Consider the following 24,813-nt stretch of genomic DNA (forward strand, 5'->3'; position numbering starts at 1 on the left):
AGCTGAACTCTCTGCTTCACACTCCAGGTGTAACTCCCAGCGGCTGGCCGACGATCCTATCCTCCACTAAAGCTATCCTAAGTGCATGTTCATGGGCCCAATGCAGGACGAAGCTACCCAAGGGCCTAAGCCCACTCTCCCTGATCCTCCATAATCCAGCCCGGAATGGCTGCAGCACCATTTAGCAACTGGTCCAGAGGAGGCCTCCAGACCCCCTCACAGCACGACAACAGCAATCCACTCCGAAGAATGCAAGACCCGCTTTCAGCTCATGGAAACAGAGAGGTTCAAGTACACCCAGATCCGACACTGGATCTCACAGCCAACAGTTCGGTGAGGGGCCACGATGGACCTTCATCCCTTAGAGCATGCTCTACAGGGGGTCCCCCATAGGGGACAGATCACTAAGCTGTTCAGACTCCTACAAGGGGATATGCTGGCTGCCAAACCACCGTATATGGCTAGGTCGGAGGAGGATCTTGGGCACCCCATTGAGGACCAAACATGGGGGGATATTTGGATAAGGATCAACTCAGCCTCTAGGTGTATCACCAATAAAGAATGTGCATTGAAACTCCTACACCAGTGATATTATCCCCCAGAACGCCTACACCATTTTCAGACATCTATAGGCCCGGCCTGCTGGAGGCATTGTGGAGCGCAGGGGACCTTCTTCCACATGTGGTGGGTATGCCCCACGGTGCAAGCCTTTTGGGAAAAGGATCACACACATCACTGAGGATATCACCCATCGCAAGATTCCTATGGACCCGAAGCTGATCCTGCTGGGAGTAAAAGGACCCAAGAGCTACCCCAAAACAGGGCGCACTGGCAAACTGCTGACGCAACTGCTGCTAGCGGCTAAATTAACTGTGGCTCTCAAATGGAAAATACAGGCTGCTCCTTTGATTCCCCTGTGGTGGATTAAGTTTGGGAGATCCTGGTGGCTGAGAAGGTCACGGCGTTGAGGGAAGGAGCCTTACACCGCTTCACTAACTGCTGGGCCCCTGTACTGGGATACCACAGCCAGTTCACGGTGTTGACCTTTCAGCCGCAGCGGGTGACATTTTTTGAGATCATAGAGTTCCTCTCCCCGCAAGTCAGTGGTGGGGGCCCACAAACTAACTTTGAACCTCCGGAAGCAACTGGAGAAGGGACATGGGAGGGGAATGGGCCAGGGGTACGCTACACAACATTTTGTAAGGGTCAGATCATCTTATGTATTCACTTATGTACAATGTACAACGCTGCAAAAGAACTACACAAATCCAACCCTTTTCAGGCAGGAAGAAGCAAGAGTTTGACAACGATTTTAAGGGAGTAATGCTGAGGTCGGCTATGCCAGCAAGTAGAGTACTGCCCCAATAATAAGTACTGTATGTGGTGTTCCTAGTCCACCACTGCATGCACATAAGCTTTAAAACCCGCCCCCTCAAAAATGATTTCATGCACTTAATGCTGGCGAGTTCTGCCTGCAACCGTTTTGTAATTCAATCAGTCAACAACGTAAACCATCAATCAGAATGTCACTGTCCTGCAAAGGTGTAACAGCTACTTCCCAAATCAAAGAAATAGAAAAATGCCTATGTGCACCAAGAGGCCCCAGAGAGGAAAGCCAGATTGTTCAGCTTCCACAAAGAGGCTTTTGTCCATAGAGGCCAACCTTAAACATGCCGTGAAACGAAATCCAACTTCTCTGGGAGGCAAGTAATATAAGCCAAAAGGCAGGCCCATGTACAGTACTAGAGAGCACAACACAAACCCCGGCTCAGAACTCCCTCCATGCAGCATCACCAACCATGAATGAAATGATCCCATTGAGGCAGCAATCTGTCTTTTGAAACCAAACACCTGCCATAACCAAGCATTCATGCACATAAAAGAATATAGCATGACATTATGTACATGCTTTCCTCAGCACAAGGCTGCAGGAAAACTGCAACACAGACACACTAAACAGAGTGCCACTGTATCCCAAGGAAGCCAGTCTGCCAATTACAGATCAGGAAATCAGAACAAAATTTGACTGTGCGACATCCTCGGGATAAAATATGTAGACTCAGTGAAGAGTCAAACAAAGAAACCCTAATATTTCTGTGAAATAATAAATGATGTTTTAAAAAAAAAAAAACCTGTGTCCACCAGGGTAATTTGTGTATTCAGTCTTAAAGCCAAGGGTGTGCCTGCCTTCTTTTAGTTATGGCTCCTGTGTGGTGCTACAGTACCACTTGTAAAGCTGCAATGCTACTGTGGCAGAGTAAGAGGGCCATAAGACGCGTAGCAAATGAATGGAGAATCAAATCCGTCTTTGCACCAGGTGGCTCATCTGCTACATAAATATCACAAGCAATGTTTTGCTTTTGTCATCTACAAAGACAGACCAGTAATCCGTGTTCTCTTTCCAGGATTGTTGAGGGGTGCTTCAGTGGAGAGACTGAATTATGCAAAGAGAAAGAACAAAGTGCCTGAGTGTTACCCAGCAGAGTGAATGAGAGACCAACTAGTATATCTGGGGGTCTCTCACTGCTAGAATTCGTTCAGAAGCTGAAGTTGATACTTGATGTTTAACCTTGAAGCCCAGTTGGAAGAGAAGAATTGCTGCTGCCCTACTTTGCCAACCTAAAGGCTGTTGTGTCTCCAAGAACTGATCCAAGAGAGGACCTGGCTAGGAGACCTCTTCCCGAGCTGCGAGGGACCATCATGCACTGCCAACCTTCGCCAAAGTACCCTGGAAGGCAGCCTTCAAAAGACTGTCAACCAGAGACGGGGACTGCCGCAGAGAAGCACCGGACAGCCGTCCATCGTCGACCAGGGTTCACAGGTTTGCTATCACTGCTGGAAGCCCGTCGAAGCAGTGTTGTCCAGTAGCGGGAGCCGCTTAACGCCGATCCGCTGCAATGCTCTCGTTGATTAAGACACTTTGAATCCAAGGAATCTCTCGCCCGTACCATCGACCGCTTTGTCCCGTCGGAGAAAGTCAAGGCCGCCGACGTACCGAGGAGAATCCGCCGGTGGGTTTCCCACCACCTGAAGACTGCAGAGACGCTGACGACCCGACGCACTTTCTGGGCCAAAGTTCTTCAGTAACTCTTGCCGCAACGAACTAACGTCGTCGAGGTGCACCACAAGCCTCATTTTCACAGGATGTCCACGACTGATCGTCGACTAGCACCGCCAGGACCAAAGCTTCTGCCTCAACACCTTTGTTCACCATTTTCTTCGTGGGATCTCGACAATCCGTGGCTCCTGTCTTAAAGGGAGCCGCTCCTGCTATTCCAGGTACATTGCGGTGGTAGAACTATTTAGAAGGAAATCAGACTCCTATTGAATATATGGACTGGGCTTGTTTTATATCTTTATTTACAGTTTGCCCAGGTGAGGGGGGGGGGGGTCCTCATACAGAACTGTGCATACCGGTAGGGGCCCAGTATTCTGGCCATTGTTTTAATCAACCTCCTTTCCTCCTATGTCTATTGTTGGTTCCCTTTATTAACTGATTCGTACGACATTTGAACCGAGTACAGTTGATACATTTTAACAGAATCAAAGCATAATTGTGGTACCACATAGAACACTGTATATATTTGCAATTTTAGATTAACTGGAGCACAAAGTGTGTTATTGTGAACATAACTTGACCTCATATAAAGAACATAAAGAACTGTGTTATCACTAACATTGTGTGGACATTCCTTTGTGGGTTCTAGGGGACTACACTGTACTTAAGAACTCGCCTGCATCACCTCCTGAGAGCTAGGCCTTGATTGCTCGCCCACGTTTACCAAACAGAGAATCTTGGCTGGGGTCCTCTGTGGCTCTCTTCTGCCATATAGAGAGCAGGAGTACAGATACCATCCTTCAGCCTTCACACTGCCTCACAGAAATAAATCATTGTAGGATTACAGCCTTGAACAGCCTTAAACTCAACCCAGGCAAAGTAATACATGATCATGCCAAACGTCTCATCGACCCAACACCACATTCCATCGTCTACCAAAATAGTAAATGGACTGGAATCATCCAAAGTGGTTGAAAACCTTGGAATATTAATGCAATACGAATTAACACTCAAACCGCAAGTCAATGCAGTAGTAAAGAAGTGCTTCTTTCACCTACATACAATCAAGCAGACACTACCTTTCCTCACCTTCCCATATAGAACACTGGCCATCATCTCCCTCGTCATGTAACGAATAGACAACGCCAACAGCGTACATCTCAGAATGCCATACTAGATTACCAAAAAACAACAGCGAATACAGCAGCAAGACTACCCCTCAGACTCACCAAGAGAGCACATCACACCAGCACTAAGAACCCGACATTGGATACCAGTCAAGAAAATAATTTTCTTGACAACACACTGCATAACCCACAGAGCAGTTCACAGACAAGGAGCGGAATTTATATAGGGAAAATCTCCATCTACAAACAAAACCGAACAAGTCCAGCAACGACATTCACCTTAAACGAAAACAAGACGCAAAGCAGAAATTATGGTGGATCAGCGTTCTCCTGCAGCTCTGCAAAACTTTGGAATCACTCTCGAAGGAAATACGAACAACAAGACCATCTAAAATTCAGATAATTGCTAAAAACATGGCTATAACTCACTGAGCTAAACAGGAAACACTGTCAAAGGCAAACAAACACCAACACAAGGAAAACAGCAAACAACCGAAAACCTAACTAACCAAAACCTGGAAGCCTCAAAATAAAAGCATTTTAACACAAACCACCATAGACTAATATGAACCTTGCCAAACCAACATAACTACCACAACCATCTAATCCTACTAAAAACATTCCAATATTCTGCATACAACCGGTCAAAACACCAAACAAAACACACCTGCCTCTACCGCAGCAAAAACCTAGAACAATCACAAAAAGCACATATTCAGCAACACCCAAACTAAACTGCACACTACAGAATACTAAACCAATTACACGCAAAGCCAACACTCCAAAACCTCACCAATAAAAGACAAGCCTAGCACACAGTGATCGTTTTTTTCTAACTGAAGCTACCACCACCACATCACAGCTCTCCGGTGCTTTCCCTCTGAGTGGAAGGAGGGGGCACTTGAAACCCCCCCCTCCCTCATTCCTACGCTTCCCGGGTGGGCCCAGCCATGGCTGCTTCAGGTCCAGGGCCCTGGGGCACTCGTGCGGTAAAACCTTCAGAAACCTTGAACCCTTTCGTACGGGAATATCTCTGGGTGCTGTAATACCCCTGCGCACACCCTTGTATAGCAAACCCAGGGGTAAGTAAGACTCCATTTTGTAAATCACAGACTCCATTTGCAAGAGTAAATGGCTATTACGGTTTTACTCCAGCCTGCAGCCATCCCTGTCGAGCGCACACAGCAAGCGAGACTCTCCCCCCTACCCCCTCCCCTCTGCCGTCCACACAACCACTTGGTTCCCATGAGAAGGCTGGCTGCAAGAATGCAACAAAATCCACACTATCACTTGCTGTCCGACTCCCTTCACTAACTCAGATGCAACCCAGAACGAGGGCCAGAGCAAGGGCTATCTGTCTCAGTAAACCCGCCCGCACCCCACAGACCCTGGCCATAAAAACATGATCCCTGTGCACTCCAGGGCAAAGCCAACAATTAAAAAGACTCTTAAACCAGTGAACCTATTTTTCCCTTGACATGGATAAAAGTAAGAAGGCCTTCTAGCCGTGTGTGAAAGTACACAAACCTGCTGATAAACTAAGAAGGCGTATGAGTAAGCAATGTAAATACATGTGTGTAACTGGAAGTTCCTATGCTAAAACTACTATATTGAAAGCATAATATGTCAACTTATAATGCTGGAACGTTCACAATATTAACTGCAGTGTTACAATGGTTAATGAAATATAGATCTGTACATGCCCACACAATGCTACCTCATTCTTGACAAAGCTGAATGTAACTACATGTATGATGTCAGAAAAGCATAATGTAGAAGTTAGTCGCTCCTGGCCGGTATTCTCAGACCTTTAACCACAACCTGCACATCCATGAATAAGTGAATCTCGAGCAAAAGAAATGTTTTATTACGTGGTTATTCATTGACTCTCGCTCTTTTTCGTTCTTTCTTTTTTTTGTAGTAAAATTGCCTAGTTGTATAGAGGTAAAAGCCTGTCCCAAGTCCATATGATTCAAATGTAAACCAGACATCAACGTGTTAAAAAGTCACATGTTAAGTGTATTCAGAAAGGCCGTGCGCCATTATGAAGTGTGGGACTAGATTGTAAAGGGGCCTCAGCCCGCCCCTGATCACCTTGGCGTCTGCAGAGTTATGATGTTTGGACATTCGGCTCCAGAGCCTCCTTCAAGGAAGTGCATGTTTATCATGAAATGTACCTTTTTGTAACCCGGTCATCTCAGCCATATCCTCTAACATTCCTCTTGTCACTACTGAATGAACATCCCCGACCATACATTGACCCCATAACCCCTACCCCTGACCTAGTATCTGAAAATGTTTGGACAGGAGAGTGATACCTTTGATAGGGGCATATAAATGTTCAGTAATGAATAAGCTTGCACAAGTGTAAGCTACTGGCCTTGCTGCCGGACGAACAGGTCAAAATTCTGAATGGATGAGAATGCGTGGCCACAAGGGCAAAATGTTGCAAAGATAGGATGTCAAAGAACCAACAAAGGATGCCAGGCTAATGAGCCCAGCTGAACTTTTAACCCCAAGCACCATGTCATCTCGTCACGTGCCCGTGGACCAATCAACCATCGCCGACTGTATAGCACCTATAGGTGCCCACTCTTAGTGTCCAATCCCGATTGACTGTGCCCCTTAGGCCACCCCTCTCTTGGATGAAAAACTCTGTATAAAAATGACTTGTAACATGTTTTCTGCAGAGCACTCTCGGCGTGAGCAGAGTAGATTGTTTGCCCTAACTTTAGATAAAAAGCCTTTAATCATACTGTCACTTGGTCTTGGTCTTATTCCCTCCTGGGATGTACCTTTATTGACTCTGTTGGGTGATTTTCCAGCAGTGCTGGGGGCCTCTCACTTTCACCTCTAAATCCCACTAAAGCCTTCCAGCCCCGCTTACTTTTCAGATCGTCCAAAGCTCGTAGAGACCATTAAAATGCCAGTGATGGGTGGTATAAATCACAACATAACAAGAGATGCAGTAGACTACTCCCACTAGCCCGTGCGCAGAAGGAGTGCAGGTTCCTGGATTGGTCTTATCCCACACACCCTAAAATCGGAAGGTTGGGGGGATGGGTCAGTGCTGGAGAAAAGCACAGGTATTCCAGCCTCCTTTCTCAAACTGGTAAATGACAATTACCAGAGTAAGTGGTAGTCTCTGGCAAATTAAGCAGATGCATGGTAACAATAACCAGGCACATGATGGTTTAACATAGCACCAACATGCGTCAAAGCATGGGGGGGGGCATGTTTCAATCCACCACATCCAAGAGACAAAGGATCAGTGAGTTCTACTGTGCTGTGTCCCAAGTTCCAAGGAACCCTGAAAAGGTCAGAAAGCCTGAAAATGCGATTCTATAGCTGGGATACCATAGTTGGTTACTGCAAGTTAAAAGCTGCCAGTAGGGTGACCCCAAAGTGTGCATCTAAGGTATCCAGCAAGAGCTGTTAGAAAGCCTTCAATTATACAAAAAGCTGCTGGCTTAAGGTGGATCCAAGTCTGCTGTGGGGAATGAGCAGGGTGTGGAGGACAAAGAGAAGGCGCAAATTGGAGAAGAAATAAGTTGCCCTCGGTCCAGACAAACTTGGCGTGGTGGGCATAGGGGAATACAAATTGATGCATCTTGCACTAAGTGCATTGCAGGTGGGGTTTTGGGGGGTGATGAGCCCTGCTTGGGCAGTGAATACAAGTATACCTTTGAAAGTAAGACTTAATGAACTGGGTTCCACTGTCAATGTTTAAGCACCTAGACATACAATAGGATTACTTTGAAAACGTTGCAAGAACCCAAGGACGCCAATACCTGGTATTTGATGGCATTGCAAAAGCATTTAATAACCATCTTCCCCTCACTCTTCTCACACAGATTTGAATACCTTGTGGGTATATCAGAAAAGGGGTGGGGAAGGCAGGTCAGTAGTATGGTAACAGTCTAACAGAAACGTAAGTAGGTGATGTATAGCTCCGACGTCTCGTGGGCCTATGTCATCAAGCAGAACACCTTGCAGCCATCTTTAATCCTAGAAGACAAAGTGGTCCATTTGCTAACCTGCTTTAAATAAGGGCATCTGTCTTTAAAACACCACTGGTTTAACTTTTTCCCCCAACTAAGTCATCATTTCTCTCGCGTACCTTGCCGCTAGCTAGCTTTCAGCTCCTTGTCTATTGAACCAGTGCAACACTGCCACAATGTACTTTTGACCTGAACACCCTTTGCCTCTAAAACCGCATGTTACGTGATGGTTAGGAGACTTAGCCTGCATCGTCTATAACTGCAATAACCAGACCCTTACGGCACGGACAACCATATTACTATGCCTCAGACCTCATGTTTTTCTGGTTGCCCCCACCCATATCGGTCTAGCCTATTCTGCTGTTTATATTAGCCCTAGCCCAGTCTACTGTTGTACCTTCCATTGCTAAAATTGTCAGACTAGCCGGTTTGTCTAGTCCTAGTGGCGAACCACGTAAAGCCCCCTTATCCTACATTAACCCTAGTCTCACACAACCATGTTAGGCTGGCTAACCATCATCATTCTCCCGTTCTGTATCATCCCGAACCACATACCGTGTTCTGGTAGCCACTATCTCGCACTCTCTCGCATACAGAAATGGCCTCTCCAAACTGGCCTGCCCTAGGCACCACCCCATCCCATGCCCCACACCATTCCAGCCCTCACTATCACCATTCCCACCCGCTACCAACCACGCCCTCGCCACTAAACCCATTGCCATTACTTATGACATCAAATACCCCATCACCATACTTGCACCAGAGCCCACCCAAAAGAGCAACAACTTTGAAGGAAACCATTCTCTACCCATCTTAGGCAAGGCAAGACGCTCTTGCCCAAGATCACGAACCCAGTATCGGGTCAACTGCCCCTCATCTGATCCTACACCACGAAAGCAATCACCTTCTAGGGACCACTACCTTATGTCCAAAAATAATACCAAACTAAGTACACCTTCTACACCTATGACCCCCCATTGATAATAAACACCCCAATGATGAAACCTTCTACCACCTTTCAAGGCGCCCTCATAAATGCCCGCTTCATAGGAGGTCATGCCATTGAAATTCATGACCTCATCACAGAATCACATCTTGATATACTTGTAATCACCGAATTATGGCTTCAACAAGCCTCTGGCCCTCTCCTCACTATCGCTTGCCCACCAGACTACACCATCCACAGAACGGACAGGACCCACTCGCACAGAGGTGGTGTTGCCATCATCACCAAGACTCCATTTACGACCATGCCCCGTTGAAAACATTGCAGGTTACGAAATATTGCTCCCCAAACTTCCCATCAATGAAAAAACAACTATCATATAGTAGTGATCTATGGATCTCCGAATTCCAACAGCCATTCTGAAACAGATATCCTGCTACTATTAGCTCCTCTCATCAAGCCCAACACGAAATGCGTCATCTTGGGAGACTTGAACCTAGGATTTAATGATTGCGTTGACCCTAAAGCAGAAGCACTACACTCTTCCCTGAAGGATATGAGCTTTACCCAACTAGTGAATGCCCCTACCCACATCAAAGGAAGAACCCTTGATTGGATCCTCTCACTCAACACGGACATTCCCATCGACTATTTCTCAGCTAGATTGGACAGACCATCATAACATCATGTTCACCATTAATGCCATTGAACCCCATCCCACCAATCCTAAAACTAACAACTCTTATGAAACCAGAAATCCTCATAAACTCACAGCTGACAACTTAGTACCTCTGCTCTCCAAAGCTTTAGATACCTTGTCCATCTCCAATGACAACCCCTGTCTACTAGCAGATGCCTACCACAACTGCCTCACATCCACCATCAATGCAGTAGCGCCTCTCACCACCAAAACCAAACGCACCAGCAAACAATCGTGCTTCTGGTTCAATGCTGATCTTGTCACACTCAGGAGAACCAAACACGCCCTCTAACACACTTTCAGAAAACATCCCACAGCAGAGACCGAAAAGGCCTACCCAAGAGGCAAATTAAAACCTATAAAATAGCTATTATCACCCATAAAGCCAACGCCTATAACGCTCGTATCAGCAATGCTGCGTCTGACTCAAAAGAATCATTCTCAATCCTAAGAGAATTGGAAAATCCAGTGCCAGCCACAATCTCCACTAACACTAGCCAAGAGTCGTGTACCACTATCCAGGACGCCCTAACTGCCAAGATTGACCTACTTCAAATCAAATTTACAACCAAAAAACAACTTCTAGCGGACAAACCTGTGTCTGACAATCTCCTCCTACCTACTCTCAACGAGGACACCAACCCCCATATTTTATTTCACCCCCGTCTCTCAAGAATTAGTGTTTGCTACTATATCCAAGCTCAAATCATTTAACTGCAAAGGAGATTCTGTCCCAGCAAAAGTAGTTAAATCATGTGCCCACATACTGACACCTATCATAACTAACTTTGTGAACACATCCTTTAATGCCAAATTGGTTCCAGCCAGCATTAAGGAAGCTTGGGTTACACCCCTTCCAAAAAACCTAGCCTCAACCCCACTGTGCCCACTAATTATAGGCCAATAACAATATTCCAGTTCCTACTCAAAATCCTCGACAAAATAGCATACAAACAAGTCCAAGCACACCTGGAACAGAACCAGCTCCTTGGCACTAGACAATCTGGTTTCCGTCCTAACCACAGCACGGAAACAGCCCTCCAGGATCTCAAAATCCAAATGGATTCCATCAGAGACAAAGGAAAACTCTGCATTCTCCTCCTACTGGACTTATCTGCAGCGGTCGATTTTGTGGATCATAATAAACTCTGCTCTACCCTAGCTAGAGACTTCAACTTCTCCACTGACTCCACTACGTGGATTAAATCCTTCCTTGCGGAACAAACTTCCAGAGTCTCCATAGGCAAAGAAGCTGCAGACCCCATACCAGCCCCCATTGGTGTACCGCAAGGCTCCTGCCCCTCGCCCACACTCTACAACGCATATACAAAGCTTCTCTTTTCAGCGCTAGACAATATGGGTGTAATCTACACAAACTTTGCAGATGACGCCCAGATCCTTATCCCGCTGTCGGCAAACTACACTGACCATCAACAAAATCTACGCCATAATCCAAAATTGGATGGCATTAAACAACCTCTGCCTCAACGATGAGAAGACAGATTCTCATTGTGGGCCTCCAATCCAAAATAAGTGCTCTTCATCCAGACTACTCTGCCATCATCATAGATGGTACAACAATACCGGTACTGAAACATGTAAAAACTCTAAGAGTATACTTGGACGGGAACCTTTCAATTACCAAACACATCAACGCCCTCTCATCCTCCACTTCCTACACATCTAAACTTATCGCACTCAGTCGCCACTTCCTGACCCCCCCACTAACTGCATCACGCTAGCCAGGGCCTTGATATTATCAAGGCTTGACTATTGTAATGTACTATTACTCGGTACATACATCTCGAACCTCAATAAATTGCAACTTATACAAAACAAAGCCCTTCAAGCCGCACTCTGAATAAGGAAATCTGACCATATTTCCAAAACTAGAAGAGAACACCACTGGTTACCCATCAAAGCAAGAGTCATCTTCAAAACTATCACCTTCAAATACATCCATAAAAATGCTCCCATCTACCGCAACCATGCGATTGTCAAAAAATAAAATCACCAGATACCTAAGATCCAACAACCATTCACTTCTAGCAATACCCCGCTACAAAAACACCAGAGCAGGGTAGTAGCTTCCAATATCTAGCCCCGAAACACGAACTCCCTACCGCTCACCATCAAAAATGAGGAAACCCTCACCGGCTTCAAAAAACGGTTAAAAACGTGGCTATTTAATCTATACCATTAATAATCGCCATCATACTACTTGTAAATAGTTCTGTACTGGTGTTTTACCATTTTGCTTTGTAAATAACCGTCTCATTTTTATACTCTGTGTTAATATCCTATGATCTGTAACTGTAACTGCGCCGTAATGGGCATTTGAATGTATGTTTTATTAAGCTGTCTGTAACCTAGCTGTGATACCCAAGGGTTTGGGCGTGTAACAAATGCAATAAATAAAATCCAATTGTCAGCTGAAAGACTTCGGAGCAAGCAGCACTCTAGGATGCAATCCAGAGACCAATAGTAGACCATGCTGGAGGACCCTGGGGAACCACTATTTCAAAGACAGACTCAGGCATAAAGACACTCGCACCGGGGTGCCGATTACTGGAGTACTTTTGAAGTAGGCAGACATTGGGAAGGGAGTGGAGTTACAGTAGTGGTCAAGGCCAAGAAAGGAGTTCCACCATATTGGATTCCATCATGGGTCCCTAAACTTCCTGCCACCTCACCACTTACTACAAAGCACTCTAGGCATGACATAAGACAAAGGGCACTGGTCACAGCTGCCTGGATTGGACCAAATCGATCTAGCATTTTGCATTTATATGCCTTGTATGTCTGGGAGGATAGCTCAGAGGCAACGTGTTTGTCCTGGAAGCAAGACAACGCATAGCAACACAGGTACGAATCCCGGGCTCGTGCTTAGAAACTGGCCCCCAGTATTAAGCGTGTTATGAAAGAACAATTATAATTATAATGGCGGCAGGACGTCCTGCTAAAGCATCAGTGCATTCATCTTAGGATTCTCAGAAGAGGGATGCACTGGAGTTGGGAATACAGTGTATACCAAAGCCCTCACCATAGAGGTGAAGACATACGGCCACAACGGAAGGCAATCTCTGCTCACCACCCAAAGGGCACTTCGAGGAGACCAGCTGGCTGGACCAGGCCTAATGCAACTGAGGGACTGGTACCCAGTACCCTGCTACAAGTGTGCTCAACAAACCTGCTTGCTGGGAGGTGCAGAAAGAAATGACTCTCCTGGCCCATGACGATCCTGGATGAAGTCTCCCCAGCCCTAAGAAGTGAAGGAGCAACTCCCCTTCTTCAATCAGTTTGAGCCGCATTGACTGCTTGAACGTTCCTTTTAGTTGCTGTGAGCAGCAAGAGCTGGTTTGAACACACGCTGCTTTCTGATCTGCTGGTGAGCCACCCACTTGGATCCATTGATTGTCTGTGCTGCAGGACCTTCGAGCAGACTCCTGAACAACTGCAACTTGCTGTTGGACCTTTATGAGCAAACTAGGCTGATTTGAGACCGACTCCATGCATCCGCTCAAACCGATCATCGCAGAAGAGACCAGACCGGACTGCTATACTAATTTGAGCTGTCCCATCAGTGCCCACCATCTAGTAGGAACCACACACCAAGAAGGCTGTCTCGAAGCTGTCAAACCCCAAAGGCAAGAGAAAGGTATCGTCCGTGGTTGGGTCCTTCTGAACCACCTTAAAGGCCTCCAATGAGTGCAAGGACATAGTACTCTAAAATGTGTGGCTTGAAAGCCTACAATATTTGTTCTCCTTCACAAGGGTGGTTCCCTGGTCATTTTAAAATTAGTTGCATACATTGTTAGCTTTTGTTAAAGTTGCTATTTTTGTTACAGAACTTGCTTTTATTTTTGGTACCACCGTACTATTGCTTTTGTTGCGGCTGTGTAAGCTCACACCACTCCTGAAGAGTTTAGCCTGAGGCCACATTACCAAAACAGGCGATGGGGTTATTATACCAGACCAGTTGCGCCTGTTCTACCTTTATGATCGGGATTGCTGCTAGTTTAGTAGCAGAGGAGTAAATTCGTCAGACTTGGTCTGGAAAATCCATGTCTACACAAAAATCTTAAACCAGCTTTGCCAATGCTTGATGGATTTACTATTGTAAACGTCAGGTGTGTGGTAAACATCAGATATGCAAAAGTTAAGCCTAAAATGACATACCTGTGCCGTTCATATATAAAACCTCTTACTGATCCATATACAAGTTATTACACTTGGCTCCCGTTTAACAAAACGGCATGCATTGGAGAGATTACTCTGGAAATATGTGCCACTTCGACGATTTCAAAACAAACACACACACACACACACACACACACACACACACACACACACACACACACACACACCCCCCCCCCCCCCCCTCTCTCCTTGCTGGCAGGAGGCAGGATACAAACACTGCCTACATTCACCTCAGGATTTTCACCTTGCCCCCCCCCGTCTTCCAACTAAACTTCCTCCTATCCGTTTCTTCCATAACCATGGCCCCAGAGTACCTTTACATTAAATGGGTTATCCAGCGGCTGTACTGCGCCTTTCACCACAAACTAGATTTTTGTTATGTGGATAGTGAATGTTCCATGTTCATGTATGTAATGAGATTAGATTACCGCCGACCAACATCGTTCCTGCCTCAATATTTAATAGGCTGGCTGGCAAAGGCACCGGTCTAGCTAGGCGAGTCATTTTCTTGCCCAACCCCACGCAAAAGCGGAAATTGCTGGCTTGATCAATTTCCGTACGCCACTGGTGCCCCGGCACGAGTTCACGCACCACACAGTTCAGTAACAGATGGCGAGTGATAATCCCTTTAACCTGTTAAATGAAACCGTTTGATTCTTGATTAGACAGGCCCTGCAGAGAAGGTGCTGGGGAGACTGATGGGGTTAGTGTAAGCACATCCACAAAAATAAATCAAACATTCATCACAGTCGTAATCACGCCCGACTGCTGGCCAACGGCTGCCACTCCCACCGGGGTCCCTACACCTGGTGAATCCCCTCCAATTAGGTCTTTAAACGCCCGTCTGCGGCCACTTGAAAGAACGGGGCCGGCCTCCAGCCTTCCAGGAGCCGTTCTGACTTGTACACCCCCACCCCAAGGGCTTGGGATCCACTTATCCTGCAGAACTGGACAGATCTTTGTGCCACCTGGATTCGACAACCTCCCACCTTAAGGAGCACACAAGAAAACAACATTTATTTACAGGTGCCACTAAGCATATTAAAATGAACAAACAGTGACACGTGCCAGATGGATGGGCCAAGGAAAGCAGCCTAGCACGCCAAAAGAGGATGCAGCTTTGCCAAACATGGGCACTCAATTCAGAGGTACTTACAGCGCTTCCAAACATTGCCATGCAATGCACAGGCACTTGCCCCATAGCCAAAGATTGCCCCAATACATGGGAACTCGCTACGTTGCCATCAAGTGCTGAAACGCTTGCTACCTTGGCATGGACTCACCGCCTACCAAAGAACATGCCACGTTGCTAATTATTGGGTAGGATCTCGGATCAAAAGAGACATGGAGGCACTACCTCCTCCGAAATCCCCCGCCTCCCAAGCTGAAGACATTTAACTCTGAAACGGCGAGTCCTTCAGATGGCGTCTAGAGTCCGAAGAGCAGGTGCCAAAACGCTAGCTGATCAACTTCAGCCCTTTCAGCAAGTTGGCAGAAGTCGAGCTTAATGTTCTATTCTGCCAGGGACATACTGTATCAAGATCTTACGAAAACAGGCTTGTCCTTTAAAGTGAAAAGCTTTGTGCACCATACAAAGGCCCTTACTCACAGAGCATTTTCCAATGGGGTTTTGCCATTATAAAACGCTTCAAGGTATCGTATAGTCAATACTTTCGCCATAAACTGCCCAAGCATTCTTCGATCTCGCTACCCTCGTCTCGTCTGCCACCTTGAACCCACACCTAGCTCCTCTTCTCTTCAATGCTAGTGTTCAGCAGAAGAAGGTAGGCAATAAGAGCAGCTGGCCACAAGGTAGGTGTAAGGCGCCACTGTGCTAGTCAATCCCCTCCTCCATGTTGCCATTGGCAAGGATAGCATGAGCAGGGAGTTGGGCAAGCCGGAGTGCAAGAGCTGCAGCGCTGCTTTCTTGTGTCTCGCCCAGCTCACCGCTCCCATGCGAGGAGCTAGGAAGTCACGTAAAGCCATGAAGCCCCCTCTTGCGTGGCCCACTCCACAGGCAGCACAACCTTGCATGGAGAGTATGTGTTCTCAGTTCACGATGTTATGGAAAGGCACCAGACTATCAATTCAACACCAAGTTCAATTGTCGGGCTAATGTTTGTGCCGCTGTGGAGGCTATGCAGATGAATGTTACATAGGCTATGCAGATGAATGTTACAAAGTAAAGTGGCCATTGCCGAAGGAATGCCACGGACCATAATTCATAACAATGCTTTGGCCCCCCCCTATGGGTGGCACTAGGACCGAGTCCACCTCCAAGGATTAGACCAGACCCCCTTATACAGGTAAACCAAGACTTGGCACATGCGCCGTTCTCCAGAGTGCAACGGTTGAAAATAACCAGATATTTGAAAAGGCATGCTAGAGTCACAAGTTAAATGTCAAACAAAATGTTTATTCAAGTACTTGCAAAACAACCTGTGAACATGCCCTGAAGGAACTTGGAGCGCACACAGATCTGCAAACAGACCACACCTATCTGTGCAGGCGAAGCGCAGCCCGTCTGCATTCTGAGCAGCAAGGCGCCTTCTTAGAGATCAGACAGAGCTGCAGCTCACAACGAGAAGTGGACAGGGTTCAGAGACTAGCAGCAGAGCAAGGGGCTGGAGTTACAAAGGGGCCCTATAGTAACCCAAGGCCCAGTTCCAACAATTTAAATAAGTAAAAACGGTATTACCAAAGTCTATGGGTATGCAACCTTTGGCTCGCCAGATGTTTTGGACTACAATTCCCATCAACTCACCAGCATAGTCAATGGTGTGTGAGCATGGGAGTGGTAGTCCAAAACTTCTGGAGCCGCAGGTTGCAGACCACTGCCCAAGACATTTAGAAAGATGGGCAGCTGTACAACAGGAATGAGGCCCACAAATCATATACTAGGGGGTGAATTCTCCATCCTCAAAAGCAGGACATCGTAGAGCAGACCTGGTCTAAAGGAACAAGTTCATGCTGCTTGTGGTAGAGCGCAACCTCAACACCATCAAAACCTACGTCAATCACTTAGCAAAGCAGGAAGAGGGCGGGTGACTTGCAATCGAAATGACAAGCTGAATTGAGCGCAACCTGCTCAACAGAGCCCAGTAAGCTCACGTGGTCAGAATGTCGGTTTTTGTCTTAGCCGGCCCTCTCCACCAACGCAGACCCGTACCTACAAAGGGAGTCCAACACTCCTTTGATTACATTTGCTGCCCCCACATTATAAATGCAGGGGATTTATATAGCACAACCCAAAGCAACAATCACTGTAGAAGTGAAGGAGGAGGTATATCATTGATGGCGCGTAGGGTGTAGGAAAAGCCGTCATGATAATAGGCATAGAAAAGGTGTTCTGGTGCTGTCAGCTAAGCAAGGCTGCACCTAGTTGCTCCTTACTGCCTAGCACAGTTTCATAAGGACAAGCCAATAGCTGCCGCCATCCATCAACTTTCACCAGACCTACGGCTCAAAAATCTACAGGCAATTCCACTCACAGCAGGAATACTCTGTAAATATTACTAGTATCCATAGACCTTTATGCTACATAGAGTTCTACCACTAGAGTGCAAAAGTGCTACATATTTGCCTCAAACCCCAAATCCTTCTTGACAGCACCAATGGATTACTGTTTTTTTCTTCTACAGGGCTCTCCACAAGACCAGCTCTGAATACTAGGGGTGTACCGAACTTCAGCTTAGAGTAAGTATTCAGTCGAATTCTGGCTGAAAAAGAGCTATTCGGCTCCGGCCGAATAGTTTCTTCTTATTCGGCTCTTGCCGAATACTTTGTCATTCTCATTTGAATACAATACAACGAGCACTCACAAAGGCAAATATAGACTTCAGTTTGCAAAACTGAATAGAATTAGACCAGACATGTAGCCAACCACAAAACCAGACAAACTGCTATCACACAGCTGTAAAATCTTGTAATCTGCTCTTGTAATCTGCTTTAGGACATGTTTTGTTACAAATTCTTAGACATGAAAGGTGCTCACCTTTTATACTTACTTTTGGCGAATGTTTATATGCAATGGGCACTTTCTTCAGTTGGAAAAGACAAACTGAAAGAAATGTGCATATTTCACTTTAGGATACATTCAGTTCCTGTCATGTCACTTCCCATTGAGTTATGTCATAGTCCCCCCTTTTCTTTTGTTAATGACTTGAGTCATGAGTTCAACATTATCTGATATTTTATCAGGAATGATAAGGTGCAGATGTTTGTGTATTGGTGAGAAGGAGTGGTGAGGATAAGTGAAAAGTGAGCATCATTTGTTCCTATAGGCCATGCCCCTAGAGAACATTAAGAATTCACAATAGGTAGTGGAGACTAGCAGGGCTCCGTTAGGTGGGGGCATATTACTCTGCCCGACATAACAGACCACTCAGAGGAATTTATGTTGGGTAATCTCTCCAGTTCCAAAGTGGGCTAGTGTGTGACAGAATGTAGAGATAGATGTGAGGACTCTGTATGACAGTCAGAGAGCTATGCTCTGTTGGTGGTATTTGTAAGATGTAGAGTTGGGAGAGCCAGAGAATTCCTGGGATGGGCTACGTCGGGCCAAGACTTGAGTCCGGCTTGTTTACAAGTGGCAAGGGTGGGCTGAGCCAGCAAAACGAGCATACAAGTATTGGAACCAAAGACACCATTACTGACACTCTGCCGGCATACAGTACAAGCCCCCATTACTTGCATCCTGCCTACCCAACACCCCCACAAACCACTTACACAAATACCATACATGGCATTCCACCTCCCACCTCAACACCACAAATCCCCTACCTGGAATTCTGCTTGCCCATCCCAACTAAACATAAATCCCTGCATGGCCTCCCACCTCGCCAGACCACAGAGAGAAAACACCCTACACCTACCCGGAGCAATCAGAAAATGAAGGTTAAATCTGCTTTTCTTCCAGCTTTTATACTTTAAATAAAGATGTTGCATTGATTATAATGAAGAGAAATACAAGTATACAATGCATTTAAGATTGTGCTTTTTTTAATAAGTGTTTTTTAAAGTTTGGAACATGATTTATTAAAGGCAACTATTTGGCTTCATATTTGACCGAATATTAAATATGCTATACAAGTAAACACTACTATGGTAGAAGCTCATGTATCATCACTGTCCTGCCTTGCACAGAAAACTAAATTACATCTAATACCACTGACTGCCTGCAGACAACCCACCTTTCAGACAGGCCCACAACCCTCAACACTAGGTCCAAATTTCAAGGTACTGGCCAGCCATAAAGTCACTAGTAATCTTAACTCTATACATGACCACACAACACAACATTTCTTACTTGTCAAGAGTCTTGTCACTAGTCATTGTCTATCCCAGGGGTTCAGACCTGCAGATCCCAGGTTTGTCCTGCAACTCCCATCAGCCCTAGCCAGCCTAGTCAATAGTGAGGGATCCTAGGAGTTATAGTTCAAAACATATGGAGAGCCGTAGGTGAAAACCCCGGCTCTAGACCAACGCAGAATACTCCAAGCCAATGTCCACATCTCACACTGTCCCCATGCCACACACACTTCCAAGTACACTGTGACTTAAAAACACTCATGATGTACATGCATCAATACAGAGTAATATCCCATCAAAATAAGTATTGCAATAGAGAAAGTATAAGATTCTGAACGATATAATGAACCATTAGGACTGCCTCGGTTAGCTTTTGGCCCATCGTTCACTGCCTGGTAAGTCACGTAATGCAAACTTGCAGAGGTCCGAACACTGCACCCTATAATCTATCCAAACCCTTTCTTCTCCCATCTCCAGCTCCCCACTACCCAACAAGCATCTCACAAAGCCCATCCTCTACAGAGCAATCCGTTCTACCCTACATTCAGAACGGTTACATGTTCCCCACTAAATGTAAATGTTATTCCCTACTACCTAAATGGTCTCCAAGTAAATGCTATATTGTAAAGACTGTGCTCCGCTGTAACCATCTTACGCAGGCCTGTAGTGTAACCCCTACCGGTGTACATTGCTCCACACAGATCCAACATAAGAAATATACTAGCCATGCATTGCGTCTGCAACAGAACGAGACAGGCCAGCAAGTACACAATAATAATCGAACAGGCTTATTACAAGGTTGAAGGACATTAAGAATCAAATGAGCGCTCCACACAAAACACTGTCTGGATGGGACGCTTGTTAAAATCTTGAGCTAGTGATAAATGTGTGCTGGCGTGACCTTCGTGCACACAACAAATTGAAGACACTTTTGTTAAAGGCAACTCAACCCAAATGTACTAGAAGATTTCGATTCATTAAAAACACATTATGTTGCCACCTATTCTAAAACAGAAAACAAACGAGGAAATAGCTTAAAGTTATGCTCAGCCCAGGTTTAACAGTGCATACATAATAAGGGCAGGTTTTTAAAATCAAACCAGAACGTTCCTACCTTGGAATGTTTCCATAGTCCTGCACTAAAGTGTGTGGCAAGTCATGGAGGGGCGTGCCAAAGGTTTTACCCTAGAAAAGAAAAAGTGTGGTTAAAGTTGTACTGTCCTAGTTCCCAATGCTGGATACATTTCCAATAAAATCGTTCTCTCGGAATGTGCATATCAAAAGGGTTTACAATGAAATAGTCCTAAAACATATACAATGACTTCCAAATACGAGCTATACTTCTGCCAAATAAAATTCATAGACATGTCACACGCTGTACAGAACTTGAGAAAACGGAATTGCAAATCCGCTGGCAGGTCTTGGAATCAACCTTTATACCACCAGTGGTGGTGTTGGTCCGAGACATCAGTTCTCCAAGACGTACTACCATGGCACAAACAAACACCTATTTTAGGATCTACTTTTCCAAAAGGCATGCGCGATCTGAATTCACATCAGTGATACAGAGTGGTGATCGCTGTAGAAGCAATCCATTAGCGCCACCAATTGATTTCTTTGGCAGCCAGCCATCGCATTTAGTGCTGTACCCAAGGGACACCCAGCTGCACAGGCTTCGGTGAGAATCAGCTCATCCACACAGGTGTCCAAATAATGCAGTTAGTTATCAGACGGCACTTATACAAAAGGCAAATCAGTAAAATGACAGTTCAGGTTAGGCCCAAGGTCAATCTTCAAGAGTGTCCCGGGTCCCAGCGACAGGTGGGTCTCCCTTCAAGACATCAAACCTGGTCCAATTCCAGGCCTTCCTTCTGTTACTATGCAACAATACACTGCCTTGCTAATGAAGTCCAGTGCAGTGAACCAGAGCAAGAGGGGGTGCAGTGCTACTTAAACACTGTATACGAGATGTACCAAGGGGGTTAAAGTCGCATAAACATATTAAGAGTGTCTGCCAAGCAGTGACAACGACGAGGAATCCTGGTAGGACCAGGGCCCAGTATAGACAGATCTCCCCGAAGGGCTGTAACAAATAGCAATTCGATTTACTGCAGGCTTTCAACGGTTAATGGAAGAGAGCAGGATGGCAGAGGAGGCCTTCCAGACCTATCCTACCGACTATACCTTTCTACTTCCTCATAGCTAATCTTGAATGGTCCCCAGCTTGACAACTGCACACACACTCACTCCTACTCTCACTATAGATGGGAGGACAAGGACTGTGTGACTGACATACGAAGGCATAGCTGGGCAGCTTAGTTTAGTCCTGTGCATACTAACTGGGAAGTAGGTCAAGGAGTCCTTTCCGTACAACTCTCCAAGAAAGTTTAATATTAATTTAAATAAGGATCAGAAGCATTATTAAAAGGCCCTCTTACTACAGGGCAAGCACCGTCCCACCCTCGCCTGCATGCCTGCACAGATGATATTAAAGCCAGATAAGTAAACCAGCACACATGGCACTCGAGGAGCAACTGCTTGTAATGGTTGGTTCCAGCTCCTCAAGACAGACCTACCCTGCAATGAATAAATGCACCTTGTTCAGTCCCAGAGCCTAACCTGGCGCAAAGCCACGTGTCCCAGGATGCAATAAGCTATAAGTGAGAAGTGGTTGAAAGGAGACAGTTAAAATTTAATCTAAAAAGGTGTGATCTCACTGGGTGGGGTCTGGCTGCTGGCGCTTGGGGGCTCGAGGTTGGTTAAGGGCGTGATGAGGAGTGCTTCTTTCAGAGGCCTGGACAGGTCGGTTTCTGAACGGGCCCTTTGTGAAGTGGAGCAGCAAGAGACCAGAGAGGGCGGGAGATGATGTTGCTGGGCAAGGTGTAGTCATTAAGACTTTGCGTCTCTTCAACTACGGAAGCTCTAAGCCAAACAGCCGTCTGCTGTGGGTGGGCCAATTTAGGAACAGCAGAGGGCAGGAGCAGTAAGGTTTTGTAGTCACAGTACTGGCCGATTTCAACTGAATGCAAGAGGTTTGCTGTGATTATAGACTATGGTTTGGAGTTCGTATCCTAAATTGGTCTAAAAAAAAGCATCCTTGTGTTGCTTTCGGAATAAGGGTTCGAATGCAGACCAGTGTTCAGAGTTAAGCCAAAAGCATTGCAACCCATTAACACAGGTTACATCCATGCCATGGTTGGGATCCTGTAGCAGAGCAGGAAGGCTGGTTCCCGCCCTCCTGTCGGTTACAGACTTACAAAAAAAATAATAATAAAGACTAGTTTGCTTCCTTTTTAGACATACGTCTCCATAGCCAACGCAAGTTAGCAATCACATCCAGAAGGACGCTACCAATGAAAATATTGCCAATCCAAGAAACTAGACCTCCCCCAAAAAACGATTTGCATTGTACCACACCTACCCCTAGATATTTTCTCAATTCGACCGACAGGACTGTTTGCTACACATAGGAGTGAAGTGTAGGGAAGGCACGACCAGTTTGACAGCATATAGCGCTTGCTGAAAGCGTTAACCCAATGTATCTTCCCAGAAGACTACTCCCCTAAAGGCCTGTGTTGGTTTCACTGGATCAGGTGGGTTATTAGCCACCTAAAGAATTCCCGGAAGCCGAGGGAGAAAATCACAGGCTACTGAAGGTTTTGCCATGTGTGTAACAAGTCCTTGACGAAGTCTGTCAGCTCAGGGAAGAGAACGCCCCTATGCCGCCTCGCCAAAACCAACATGCTCAGGAAATTCTCAGCCCTGGACACTAGTGGCCTTCACCTCTTGACAAAGGACCATTTCAGGATCAGGACGTGACTCACGCAGGAAACACAGGCGGGCATCCCAAACGGCTATGGCATCAACAGGCCTGCGGGCAAGATTCAAATAGCGTGTTCCATCCTGCTCGGTACTTAATGAACTTAGCAATAGTCGCTAGATGTACAAGGTTTGGTGCGAATTAATATGATAAAATAAAGCCAGCAAGGCCAAGCAGGTGGTACAAAATGCTGACCTTTCAAAGGGCTTAGCTAATTATTCAACATTACCCAGACGTTCGAGGACATAATCAAAGCAAACGCCTTCAAAACAGAAAGAAAGACGCCCTGCAACATCTGCTCTCTCAACACTGTACTAAAAGGACCAGCGTAGAATGGTCAATAAAAAAGGTATGAACGTTAAACAAGTGTAAATACAAATAACTTTAAAACCAAGAACGATATTCATTCTGAAGACATCCAACCAGATAGTGCAAAGCATTAGGGCAGCGACTGCTTCCTTGCAGGCTTGCCATGGGCAGGTTTTGAACAAATCAGGGTGCAAAAGTTTGCACTTGCCACCAACCATTGTCTAGTGATATTTGACTCTTGGCGAGTAAGAAATGGTGCGCTGTGTGTGTATGGAATTGAGGTGGCGAGTGATTGGTTTATGGCTGGTCAGTAGCTTGCACCCTAAATAAATGGGTTTTAATTGTTTTCATGAAATAGGTTACAAATGGTCTCTCAACGGTAAATACAGCAACTATGAGAAAGAAGTCACACCAGTAATGCTCTGCAGTCAAGTCACGTTAAAGGATATTTATACTGCGCACTATCACCACCGCAGTGGTGCACTGTCGCTCTGCCGTACCTGAAAAGCAAGAGGGTGGGGTAGGTTAGTAGGACTGAGCAGGAAGAAGTGCAAGAGAGCTGTGATGTGCTGTTGGCAGCTTCAGCTCACACCGTTCACTGAAGAGTGGGTGCAATTCATTTTGGTCGTAGATGTCATGTGCTGTTGTGAGAGGCTGTGTGGTTTGTTTTGTTGTGGTGTAGTGAAGAGCGTGCGGTTTGTTGTGCAATATAGGTATGGTTGTGCTATGTTTAGAATTTAAGGGGTGTAAGCAGGGGGATGAGATTTTTAGTGGGTTGGTTAGTGGTGGCGCTCCATCGTACCTCCACCGCTTGGGACCTGTGATGTGTCTCTGCATGTGGCCCGTATTGAGGCGAGCTGCGTGGGGGGGGGAGGGGTCTCCCTCTTATATTCTGTGTAGGGTTGTCAGCAGGGCTATTTAGTGGCGATACCTCATCCCCCCTCCACCCAGTGTCCTGGATGATGATTTCTACACTGCTTTGGCCCCTGGCATATCCCAGTGTGTGGCCGTCATCTCCTTCCCGGGCACCTTTTGGGGGGTGGGGGGTGGGGGGCAGAGGTTGAGGATTCAGGGTAAGATAGAAGGGGGGACCTCTTCCCTGTGTCCTTGAGCTAGCTGGTAGGTCGCCACTCTTTCCCCTTCAACTCTTATTCCCTCTGTCGGTGGTTCAAACTACGACTCTACCATCTATCTCGTTAGCATAAGTTAAGGCCCTTCATGGGGACCCGGTTCTCCCTCCCACTCGAAGTCTCTCCACCTCCCTGCACTTGTGGTACACTTTAGTTCTCAGTCTTGCGACATGTGTGTTAATTACAAGGGGTGTGGGTGTTGCCTATTCATT

General features: G+C 46.1%; 1 protein-coding gene across 2 annotated transcripts in view; it reads right to left on the reverse strand.

Moving 5' to 3' along the window:
- Positions 1-24,813, reverse strand: part of ARHGAP11A (Rho GTPase activating protein 11A) — a 350,081-nt gene that overhangs the window by 306,413 nt on the left and 18,855 nt on the right. For both annotated transcript variants that reach the window (XM_069638559.1, XM_069638560.1), the window contains exon 2: positions 20,457-20,527. In XM_069638559.1, coding sequence (XP_069494660.1) covers positions 20,457-20,527 — 71 coding nt within the window. The remainder of the gene's footprint in view (positions 1-20,456; positions 20,528-24,813) is intronic.

This window comes from Ambystoma mexicanum, chromosome 14 (assembly GCF_040938575.1).
Source record: "Ambystoma mexicanum isolate Mex_15411 chromosome 14, UKY_AmexF1_1, whole genome shotgun sequence".
In the NCBI taxonomy this organism is placed as follows: Eukaryota; Metazoa; Chordata; class Amphibia; order Caudata; family Ambystomatidae; genus Ambystoma; species Ambystoma mexicanum.